A 12488-nucleotide genomic window follows, 5' to 3' on the forward strand; every position below is an offset into this window, starting at 1 on the left:
ATGCACAATTGAGAGCATCCTGTCGGGCTGCATCACCGCCTGGAACGGCAACTGCACCGCCCGCAATCGCAGGGCTCTCCAGAGGGTGGTGCGGTCTGCCCAACGCATCACCGGGGGCACACTGCCTGCCCTCCAGGACACCTATAGCAGCCGATGTCACAGGAAGGCCAAAAAGATCATAGACATCAACCACCCGAGCGACGGCCTGTTCACCCCGCTATCATCCAGAAGGTGAGGACAGTACAGGTGCATCAAATATGGGAAATAAATACTGAAAAACAGGGTTACTCAACCCTGCACCCTAGAGGCTGCTGCCCTATATACATGGAATCACTGGTCACTTCAATAACGGAACACTAGTCACTTTAATAAATCAAATCAAATCAAATGTATTTATATAGCCCTTCGTACATCAGCTGATATCTCAAAGTGCTGTACAGGAGGTAATAATGTTTACATACTGCTTTACTAATTTCATATGTATATACTGTATTCTATTCTACTGTATTTTAGTCAATGACACTTCGACATTGCTCATTCTAATATTTATATATTTCTTAATTCCATTATTTGACTTTTAGATTTGTGTGTATTGTTGTGAATTGTTAGATATTACTGTACTGTTGGAGCTAGGAACACAAGCATTTTGCTTCACCCACAATAACATCTGCTAAATATGTGACCAATAAAATTTGATTTGATAGCCACATTAGCAGCTAATTAGCGTTTCATTTTTCGGAGGTAAATATATTGATAAAAGTCACCTTGTCCTAGAGAGATTTACATGTATCAAAACGTCACCCCGGGAAAAGCCTACACAAAACACAGCCCTTTTTTTCTATAATCCCTTATGAGAAAAATTAATGGTGGAAAAACGATTGGAACCATTTACCTGTTTGACCGCTAGGTTTAATGGGTGATATGGCTCATACTGTTGTACTCTATAGTGTAGTCTCTACGTGGTTACATGCAGTAGAGTACGCAACAACAGAACACCGATGTGACACCTCTTTAAAATAAAGCTTTAAGTTCGTGCGCCTGCGCAACATTTTGGGGCTTGGAGAGTAACTGAAGGCTTTGTTGAGACCACCATCGATACGAGGATTGCTCTGCAAAGAAAAAATAACTATTACTCAAGCCCATTGAAAATATTACGAGATGCCGCTTGCCTAATTATCGTGAACTTGCGTTGGAACAAATTACAACACATTATTGAACGGGTTGCAATGGAGCCAACGATTTCCTCCGTATACAAACAAAACCGAGGCTTATGTTTTTAAGGTGGATATTTAAGCTAGCAGCTACATAGCCAGTCTACATTGGAGTTATTGTCTCTTTGTAAACACTGCGTCAGTTGTGCTAGCTAGTTAACTACCATAACAAAAAAACATGGGACTCGTATATTGTTGAAAGGAGGCCGACTCCTTTCCATTCGTTAGCTAAACATGAGAGAAGAAAATCGTTCTTTCTCAGGAAGGCAGCCCATGGCAATCGAAAGACGAGGTGAACTTTCCAGCTGTGCCGACTTCACGGAGGAGAAAGGGACATCCGAGAGAGATCTGCAACCCTGCAACGCTTTTCATTTGACCTCAAAATAAAACCCTGAGGTTCTGGAGCAATGGAAACCGTGGGGAAATTCGAGTTCTGCAGGAAGGATTTGATAGGACACGGTGCATTTGCGGTGGTGTTCAAAGGCAGGAATAGAGAGGTGAGGGGACGATGTGGCATTTTTTTTAACGTATTTTAATTTATTTTTTATCTAGATCTAAAAAGATTGTATCAATTTAGCTATTATTCAAATGAAGTCTTCCCGTATGCATTGTTCATGATGTTACTCCTACGTTTGTAGAATTTACTCTATGTTGTTTTAGTACGACCTTAAATCGAGAGGCCTGGCATCTGAAGGATGTGATCGTCTGGGTTGATGATGAAAAATGTCAACAGCCATTTGCAGATGAAATGTGATCTTTTGAGTCTCATGATGATAATTTATTACAAGAGTATTATGAACATAAATTAGTATTTTTCTTTAACAGTTTGGTGGGTGGGTTTGTGATGGTCTAACATCTAGGCTAGAATTATAATTTTATGTTGAAGTGGGTGGGGAGGGTGTTCAAATCGAGATGAAGATGTGAAATGATAAAGAGGGGGAAAAATTGCTATTCCAAAAGTCCAAATTTAAGTATTGACCACAAAGGCATGCTGAGACATGTCTGTCCAACAGCAACACACTTCATGCTGAGGGAGGATTCTGGTCCATGGGAAAATGGAGCCACGCCTGCTATACATTCCTCTATATGTTGTCACCATGCTTCTTATAGCTAGTAGGTAACTAAGGATTTAAGTCCTGTGTCCATCGTTAATTCCTTCGCTATATAGTAGGCTACCTTACCACTTTCACTATTTTATGTTCCATGCATTTCACCTATTAACATTCATTAAACAAGCCTTACAGGCACCCAGAAAACTGTAGTCAAACTGCATTCTAATTCCTAATTCTTGTTTGTCTGTTTTTAGAAACACGACTGGGAGGTGGCCGTGAAATGCATAAACAAGAAGAACTTGGCAAAGTCTCAGACCCTTTTGGGGAAAGAGATCAAAATTCTCAAGGTAAGGCAACCAGTTTTATTTTGATGTAGTATATTCAATCATTTCCATATGTTTACTCAAATTGAGTTTTTGTTTGCAAAGAACTAACATTTCCTGTTTATTTTCCCCAGGAACTAAAACATGAAAACATTGTTGCATTACATGACTTTCAGGTATGTATTATTAAGCCAAATACATTTTTAAGAAATGTGTGGACAGGGCAAGATTTCTACTATGGAGTTTGAACTTCTGTTTACACTAAGTTTAAAGCGTGTCATGTTTTTCTTCCATGTCCCAGTTGTCATATCAGCCAAGTAGACCATTTGTGCGTTTTGGATGAAATGCTAATTTTGACCCACTTCTGTTCATTTAATCTTTGTTACATCACTTACTGATTGTGACCAAAGTTGGATGTTTCTATACTGGGCTCTGGGATGTATACTTATCATAGGCTGTTTATATTGTAAGGACCCTGGGTTTATAAGCGTGGATATCGACTCTGCCACTTGAGCATGCTTTTGGGGCACAGTCGATAGCGCACTGGACTTCGGGCTAGAAGGTCGAGGGTTCGAGGCCTGCTCCCTGCCTGTTTCATTACAATATATATATATTTTTTAAACTTTTAGCTAATGATATTCATGGTTAAGAAACGTTTTGCCAATGATCTACATTTTTGTTATTCATGGTCTTCCTACACATGAAAACATTGACAATCATGAATACTGGAGCAGCTTCAAAATATCCACATCTTACAACACAAATTGGCCCGACCCAGTGTAGCTTGATCTGTGCTAATTTCAAGACACGTTAGTTCATTTGACGATCCTTTCAGCCTCAAGCAATAACAAGGTCACAGTCAGGTGGAAAACGGTTCCAGAAACTGGAATGTCACATCCCACCGAAGGGTTTTGGTAGCCATCTTTCTGTGGTCCCACTATGAAACCATATGGCTCTAAGTGGCGATGATTGAAGATGATCTCATACAGGCATGTTCCAGTAGTCAGAGGTTTGTGTTGTCACAGTGCTAAGCCAATACAGCAGCCTGCCATGTTTACACCTGTCCTCTGAGCCGCAGCCTAGGCAGCCATGCAAACTGTGTTCTCAGGTACATGATGCGTTTTATTTGTTTTTCTATGGAGTCACATAAAACTGGGATGGTAAGGATTGTATAAACGACTGCTACCTAAATCACGTTGCTTCATAAAGTCCTTTTTACATCAGCAGATTTCACAAAGTGCTTATACAGAAACCCAGGCTAAAACCCCAAACAGCAAGTAATGCAGATGTTGAAGCACAGTGGCTAGGAAGAAACCTAGTGATGAACCAGGCTCTGAGGGGTTGACAGTCCCCTTTTCACTGTGCCGTGCAGAGATTATAAGAGTACATGGCCATTTTAGGCCAGATCGTTCTTCAAGATGTTCAAACGTTCATAGATGACCAGCAGGGTCAAATACTAATCAGTGGTTGTAGAGGGTGCAAAAGGTCAGCACCTCAGGAGTTAATGTCAGTTGGCTTTTCTTAGCCGAGCATTCAGTTGTCAATGCCAGGAGGGTTGCCATTATTGATCGCTAAAAATAATTTTTGCATCTCTCCCACACTAAATTTACATCCGAACAGCAATTACTCACCACAAACTGGCAGATGCTTTTTTTCCCTTTAACCTCTCTTGGGTACGTGAGACGTTAGCGTCCCACCTCTTCAACAGCCAGTGAAACTGCTGGGCGCCAAATTCAAATACAGAAATACTCATTATAAAAATTCAGAAAACAAAACATATTTTACATAGGTTTAAAGATTAACTTCTTGTGAATCCAACCACGGTGTCAGATTTAAAAAATGCTTTACGGCGAAAGCATACCTTACGATTATTTGAGAACATAGCCCACTAGACAAATCATTACAAACAGTAACCAGCCAAGTAGAACAGTTACACAAGTCAGAAATAGAGAAAATTAATCCCTTACCTTTGATGATCTTCATATGGTTGCACTCAGCAGACATTCATTTACTCAATAAATGTTCCTTTTGTTCGATAAAGTCTCTTTATATCCAAACACCTCAGTTTTGTTTGCGCGTTTTCTTCAGTAATCCACAGGCTCAAACGCAGTCAAAACAGGAAGACAAAAAAATTAAATTGTATCCGTAAAGTTCATAGAATATAAAAGGTAAACAAGAAAGGTACTGTCTCGGTCGCGCGCATGAAAAAGCTCTGTGACACTTTCGGGTCCACTCATTCAGACTGCTCTTACTTCCTAATTTTTCAGAATACAAGCCTGAAACAATTTCTAAAGACTGTTGACATCTAGTGGAAGGCATAGAAACTGCAATTTGAGTCCTAAGTCAATGGATACTGTAATGGTATTGAATAGAAAACTACAAAACCAAAAGAAATCCATTCAGGAAGTAGTTTTTTCTCAGGTTTTCGCCTGCCAAATCAGTTCTGTTATACTCACAGACACTATTTTAACCGTTTTGGAAACATTAGAGTGTTTTCTATCCAAATCTACCAGTTATATGCATATCATATCTTCTGGGCCCGAGAAGCAGGCAGTTGAATTTGGGCATGCATTTCATCCAAAATTCAGAATGCTGCCCCCTACCCTAGAGAAGTTAACAAGTCCGGCGAGCCCGACCTGAAGGGAACCGGGAACATGCCCAAATCCCTGTCATTTGCGTGAAGAGAAGATGGAGAAAAAGAGGACAGAGGTCAGGCTGCCTTCTGAGAATTCATAGGCGATCGAATAAACCCTCACTGCCTTCCGTTCTGCTAGTTAACATGCAATCATTGGAAAATAAAATAGACGACCTACAAGGAAGTTTAACCTACCAACGGGACATTAAAAACACATTTCTTAGGCTTCACGGAGTCGTGGCTGAACGACAACAATATCAACATACAGCTGGCTGGTTATACACTGTATCGGCAGGATAGAACCGCGACGTCTGGTAAGGCAAGGGGGGCAAACTATGTATATATGTAAACAACAGCTGGTGCTAGATATCTAAGGAAGTGTCGCGGTTTTGCTCACATGAGGTAGAGTATCTGATGATAAGCTGTAGACCACACTATCTACCTAGAGTTTTCATCTGTATTTTTCGTAGCTGTCTACATACCACCACAGACTGATGCTGGCACTAAGACCGCATTCAATGAGCTGTAGTCTGCCATAAGCAAACAGGAAACCGCTCATCCAGAGGCGGCGCTCCTAGTGGTCAGGGACTTTAATGCAGGGAAACTAATGTGCAACCAGAGGGGGAAAAACTCTGGACCGCCTTTTCTCCACAAACAGAGACGAGTACAAAGCTCTCCCTCACCCTCCATTTGGCAATCTGACCATAATTCTATCCTCCTAATTCCTGCTTACAAGCGAATATTAAAGCAGGAATCACCAGTGACTCGATCAATAAAAAAGTGGTCAGATGAAGCAGATGCTAAGCAACAGGACTGTTTTGCTAGCACAGACTGGAATATGTTCCAGGATTCTTCCGATGGCATTGAGGAGTACACCACATCAGGCATTGGCTTCATCAATAAGTGCATCGATGACGTTGTCCCCACAGTGACCGTACGTACATGCCATGGATTACAGGCAACATCGGCACTGAGTTAAACGCTAGAGCTGCCGCTTTCAAGGAGCGGGATTCTAACCCGGAAGCTTATAAGAAATCCCACTATGCCCTCCGATGAACCATTAAACAGGCAATGCGTCAGTACAGGACTAAGATCTAATCATACTACACCGGCTCAGAAGCTCGTCGGATGTGGCAGGGCTTGCAAACCATTGCAGACTACAAAGGGAAGCCCAGCCGAGAGCTGCCCAGTGACACAAGCCTACCAGATGAGCTAAACTACTTCTATGCTCGCTTTGAGGCAAATAACACTGAAACAATCATGAGAGCACTAGCTTTTCCGGAAGACTGTATGATCACTCTCTCCGCAGCCGATGTGATTAAGACCTTTTAAATGGGTCAACACTTCACAAGGCCGCAGGGCCAGACGGATTACCAGGACGTGTACTGCGAGGATGCGCTGACCAACTGGCAAGTGTCTTCACTGACCTTTTTAACCTCTTCCTGTCCAAGTCTGTAATACATGTTTTAAGCAGACCACCATAGTCCCTGTGCCCATGAACACTAGGGTAACCTGCCTAAATGACTACTGACCGTAGCACTCACATCTGTAGCCATTAAGTGCTTTGAAAGGCTGGTCATGGCTCACATTAACACCACTATCCCAGAAACCCTAGACCCACTCCAATTTGCAGATCCACAGATGATGCAATCTCTATTGCACTCCACACTGCCCTTTCCCACCTGGACAAAAGGAACACCTATGTGACAATGCTGTTCATTGACTACAGCTCAGCATTCAGCACCACAGTGCCCTCAAATCTCATCAATAAGCTAAGGACCCTGGGACTAAACACCTCCCTCTGCATCTGGATCCTGGACTTTCTGATGGGCCGGCCCCAGGTGGTAAGGGTAGGTAACAACATATCTGCCACGCTGATCCTCAACACGGGGGCCCCTCAGGGGTGTGTGCTTAGTCCCCTCCTGTACTCCCTGTTCACACATGACTGCACGGGCAGGCACGACTCCAACACCATCATTAAGTTTTCCGATGACACAACAATGGTAGGCCTAATCACAGACAACGATGAAACAGCCTATAGGGAGGAGGTCAGAGACCTGGCCATGTGGTGCCAGGACAACAACCTCTCCCTCAACGTGATCAAGACAAAGGAGATGATTGTGGACTACAGGAAAAGGAGGATCGAGCATGCCCCCATTCTCATCGACGGGGCTGTAGTGGAGCAGGTTGAGAGCTTCAAATTCCTTGGTGTCCACATCACCAACAAACTAACATGGTCCAAGCACACCAAGACAGTCATGAAGAGGGCACAACAAAACCTATTCCCCCTCAGGAGACTGAAAAGATTAGGCATGGGTCCTCAGATCCTCAAAGTTCTACAGCTGCACCATTGAGAGCATCACTGCCTGGTATGGCAACTCCTCGGCCTCCGACCGCAAGGCACTACAGATGGTAGTGCGTATGGCCCAGTACATCACTGGGGCCAAGCTTCAATCCAGGACCTCTATACCAGGTGGTGTCAGAGGAAGTCCCTAAAAATGGTCAAATACTCCAGCCACCCTATTCATAGACTTCTCTCTGCTACCGCACACGACAAGCTGTACCGGAGCGCCAAGTCTAGGTCCAAGAGGCTTCTAAACAGCTTCTACCCCCCCCAAGCCATACGACTCCTGAACATCTAATCAAACCTACATGTATATATTACCTCAATTACCTCGACTAACTGGTGCCCCCGCACATTGACTCTGTACCGGTACCCCTTGTATATAGTCTCGCTATTGTTATTTTACTGCTGCTCTTTAATTACTTATTTATATTTTTGAAACTGCATTGTTGGTTAGGTGCTTGTAAGTAAGCATTTCACTGTTTTTGGCGCATGTTACTAATAAAAGTTGATTTGATTTAGTATCCAAACTTTTTCAATAGCCTTTCAAATCGTTCCTATACTACAAACTCTTCCAAAACAACAAACCGAGCTCTCCCTAGTTCTGCGTTCAACAGGAAGTGACGAGAACACAAGTTGCAATTTCGAAATTTGGTTGTGTATCAGCAGTTTTACTCTTATGTCAGTCAATTAGCCCATGTCAGCTAACATTTTTGGGATTGCTAAAATAGTTTAGCGGCCAGCAATCTAAATGTGTTATTGTTGAGGCCCCTCATTGTCGGGGCCCCCATTGATTTTGTTAGCCTCACTCAGATATCATATTAAAAACTACAAACATTTCTCTCCAACCTATGTCAGGATGCGGGTACGCAGACCCGCGAGCAACTGCGGCCCCTTGTGATGAGTTCAGATTTTTTTGTGGCCCCCGCCCCCATCAAAGTTGCACATCCCTGATCTAGATCATTAGGCTTGCCTTGTCTTTTCCTATTCCACCAGCTTCAAAGTCTTACTGTATTTCATGCTACAGTATTTCTATAAAATTCTAAATTGACTCACATCACATAGATAGGTTTTGTATTTACCTTTGCTGCAGTTAACCTCGTAAAACCATCCGGAAGTCTCGGAAGCTTACATTCTGTTTCACTACAGTCTGGTAATTTTCGAGGCTAGGCTGCTGTAGCCCTCTGGGCAAACATACATGTATGTTTGACCTGTGAGGTACACAGTTCTGTGCATCCCTGCGTGATATGTGCTGCAGTTCACTGGGCTCCTTGGCTCATTGCTACATGTGAGTGGCGTGGTGTATGGAGAAGAAAAGCCATGCCCTGTGTTAAGCTCCTGTGTTGGTAGAACATCTGGCTGGCATGTAGGCCTACACTCCTCTAGGCACGTAGCATTGGGGAGGAGCACTGTATGCATCATTTTCTATTGTATGCTGGTTGTCATAAACAGGATATGTTAGCAGGTCAGTAAGCCAAAACCACCTTGGGCAGACATACTGTATGTCTGTCCCTGCATGCATGGCAAAGTACAATGGAAACCAGATGGCTGGCTGGTGTCTGGCTGCTATCTGGCCAAAAAAACAACTTCAGAAGCTATGACTCAGCAGTAGTTAACTCTGAGATCAGCCAGTACTCTAGCTCTGATTGGCTGTCGAAAGAGACCTAGGCATGGAGAAGAGCAGGGTCATCTGTTTCTATGTGAAGGGCTTTTTGAAGTGTGCTGCACTGTCTTGTTTTCATAAGGCCTGTGCCATGGCTGACAAGCTGTTGGTAAAACGTAGAGAGAAAAAAGGGTTGCCAGGGCTCAGTAATGCCCATCTGTTTTCAGTGTCAAAAAGCAGCCAAGCTACTAGGGCCGGGACGATAACAGTATCGCGATACTCGTTAGTATCGTGGCAAGGAAACAAAACAGGCTGATTTAACTTCTTTAGGAAAACAGCCCTAATGTTGGAAACAAACATTATGTTGTCATCCAGGGTCACATTTATATATTTTCCAAGCTATATAGCACACAATATTTGACATATAGCAGGTTTTTAAAGGACCACAGAGTTTGGTCTGCTTCTTGTTTTAATATATTCTGATACTGGTATTGTCACAGCCCTACAAGCTACTGAGGTGGGCGTAATATGGCGTACGACTCTAATTGTTTGTTTGTGCTTTGGAAGATAATTTGTTTTGGTTTCAGACAACAGACTTGTACCATCTCTTTAACAGTGAACCTCCCTGGTGGTCCAATATTGCCTTTGTCAGCCAAGTCAAGCTGTCCCCCCACAAAAACCCAATTAGCTTTAATGCAGATGCCTCTCTGAAATGAACGCTCAGACACTGCATACAGTAATTTTTTATTACAGTGCTTTATAATCCATTATACTCTTGACATGCCAACTGTTGCTATGGGGGAAGACTAGCCTATCAGTTTCTAAATTGACCTTTCCTGTTTGTGTGTCATGCAGGCAGCCCCCATATTCATATGGCTCTGTGGCACATTCATGGTACTTCTGAATTTTAGTTAGTCAGGTTAAGCCTTGCTCCCAATATGTTCTATGATGAGCTCAGTTCTATTGGTGTGCTACTTGTGCTGAAGGCAGCAGTACTGGAGAACCCTGTAGAGGTTAGCTAGCTAGATGTTGATCCTCTCCACCTTTAGCTGAATGAGCGCGATGACTCAGATAATCGCTTTAGCATGGTTCACACTTTATCTGTCACAACAGGGGGACCCTCTGAACTCTTGCCCACTCCTGGTCTGCATTAACCTCTGTGACCCCCAGGCAAACACGGCCCATACTGTTAACTCAGCACGGATGGCCCAGGGACTTAGCGTAGTGATGTGCCGTTGCCTCAAGCTCAAACAACTTGAAAAGCCAGTAGTCATTGTAGTGGATTATGTCAAAGAAGATGTAACATAAGTTCCAGTGAGGTAGACTTAAATTTGACTAACATACATATTTTGATTACACATTCTTCTCTACAAATGTCCCTTTTCAGAAGTCATCCTTCTTAATTTACCCTACCTAGTCCAGTGAAGCAATGACTTTTTACTTAAGTCACCGAGCACAAGTAGGTATGTGCCTTCATCAACTCCTGCTCCATAACACATTGTCACAGATCCTATTGTTCCTAGTGGCCAAAGTGTTGACATGCGAAAACCTCCGATACCTGGATGTATAGCACTTTTTGTCCTCTGCACCCATCCTGACTTGTGTGTGTTTGTCTCTCTCTAGGAAACGGCCAGTTCTGTGTACCTGGTCATGGAGGTAAGCTTCTGGTGTTGTCATGTTTGTCTTTGTCCCTTGTTTTGGTCTGAGGTTCGACACAAGCACTGCTGCTCTAACTCAACCCTCACGGAGACTGTAATTAGCTAGGTCCTTCGGCTCGCAGGAAACATGAGCATTGGGGAGAGAATTAACTTCTGTATAAAGAAAAAAAAAAAGCTACAGATCCTCGGTTGTGCCTAATCAAATTACAATCAGACCTCAGGACTGCTATTGTGTTCAGTTAGGCTTAGGGTTGAACAATTCGGGGAACTTTCTATAATTCCCTGGTTTCCCAAAATCCCAGTTGGAGGAATCCAGAGAATCAGGAGGGTTGGTATATGCAGGAAAACAGGAATCCTCCAACATGGATTTCTGGGGGAAAAAGGGGAATTTATTGAAAGGTCCCCGAATTTTACAAACCTATTTACAGTGGTAAGAAAAATTATGTGAACCCTTTAGAATTACCTGGATTTCTGCATAAATTGGTCATAAAATTTGATCTGATCTTCATCTAAGTCACAACAATAGACAAACAGTCTGCTTAAACTAATACTACACAAACAATTATACATTTTCATGTCTTTATTGAACACACCGTGTAAACATTCACAGTGCAGGGTGGGAAAAGTATGTGAACCCTTGGATTTAATAACTGGTTGACCCTCCTTTTGGCAGCAATAACCTCAACCAAACGTTGTCTGTAGTTGTGGATCAGACCTGCACAACAGTCAGGAGGAATTTTGGACCATTCCTCTTTACAAAACTGTGTAAATTCAGCAATATTCGTGGGGTATCTGGTGTGAACCGCTCTCTGGAGGTCATGCCACAGCATCTCAAATCGGGATGAGGTCAGGAGGTGAAGGTGTATTTTCTTCTGTTGAAGCTATTCTGTTGTTGATTTACTTCTGTGTTTTGGGTCGTTGTCCTGTTGCATCACCCAACTTCTGTTGAGCTTCAATTGGCAGACAGATAGCCTTACATTCCCCTGCAAAATGTATTGATAAACTTGAAGTCATTTTTCTGTTGATGATAGCAGCTGTCCAGGCCCTGAGGCAGCAAAGCAGACCCAACCTATGATGCTCCCTCCACCATATTTTACAGTTGGGATGAGGTTGTGATGTGCCTTTTTTTTCTCCACACATAGTGTTGTGTGTTCCTTCCAAACAACTCAACTTTAGTGTAATCTGTCCAAGAATATTGAACATCCAGAGTTATTTTGCTAACTTCAGACGTGCAGCGTTGTTTTGTTTTTTGGACAGCAGTGGCTTCATCCGTGGTGTCCTCTCATGAACACCATTCTTGTTTAGTGTTTTACGTGTCGTAGACTCGTCAACAGGGATGTTAGCATGTTCCAGAGATTTCTGCAAGTATTTAGCTGACACTCTAGGATTCTTCTTAACCTCATTGAGCATTCTGCATTGTGCTCTTGCAGTCATCCTTGCAGTACGGCCACTCCTAGGGAGAGCAGCAACAGTGCTGAACTTTCTCTATTTATAGACAATTAGTTTTACCGTGGACTGATGCACATCAAGGCTTTTAGATACTTTTGTAACCCTTTCCAGCTTTATTCAAGTCAACCATTCTTAATCTTAATCTCTTTTGTTCGAGGCATGGTTCACGTCATGCAATGCTTCTTGAGAATAGCAAACTCAAGTTTTGTGAGG

General features: G+C 42.8%; 1 protein-coding gene across 5 annotated transcripts in view; it reads left to right on the plus strand.

Annotated features, from left to right (window-relative positions):
* Positions 1 to 1023: 1023 nt before the first annotated feature.
* The window catches only part of LOC139544028 (serine/threonine-protein kinase ULK1-like), a 40582-nt gene continuing 29117 nt past the window's right edge, over positions 1024 to 12488 (plus strand). For 3 of the 5 annotated variants that reach the window (XM_071350700.1, XM_071350701.1, XM_071350703.1), the window contains exons 1-4: positions 1024 to 1708; positions 2518 to 2610; positions 2721 to 2762; positions 10792 to 10824. In XM_071350700.1, the coding sequence (XP_071206801.1) occupies positions 1619 to 1708; positions 2518 to 2610; positions 2721 to 2762; positions 10792 to 10824 (258 nt within the window). In that variant the 5' untranslated portion in view covers positions 1024 to 1618. Of the gene's footprint in view, positions 1709 to 2517; positions 2611 to 2720; positions 2763 to 10791; positions 10825 to 12488 lie in introns of those variants that run through there. The other 2 variants (XM_071350702.1, XM_071350704.1) reach the window with 2 other exon arrangements.

Source organism: Salvelinus alpinus, chromosome 18 (genome assembly GCF_045679555.1).
Source record: "Salvelinus alpinus chromosome 18, SLU_Salpinus.1, whole genome shotgun sequence".
In the NCBI taxonomy this organism is placed as follows: domain Eukaryota; kingdom Metazoa; phylum Chordata; class Actinopteri; order Salmoniformes; family Salmonidae; genus Salvelinus; species Salvelinus alpinus.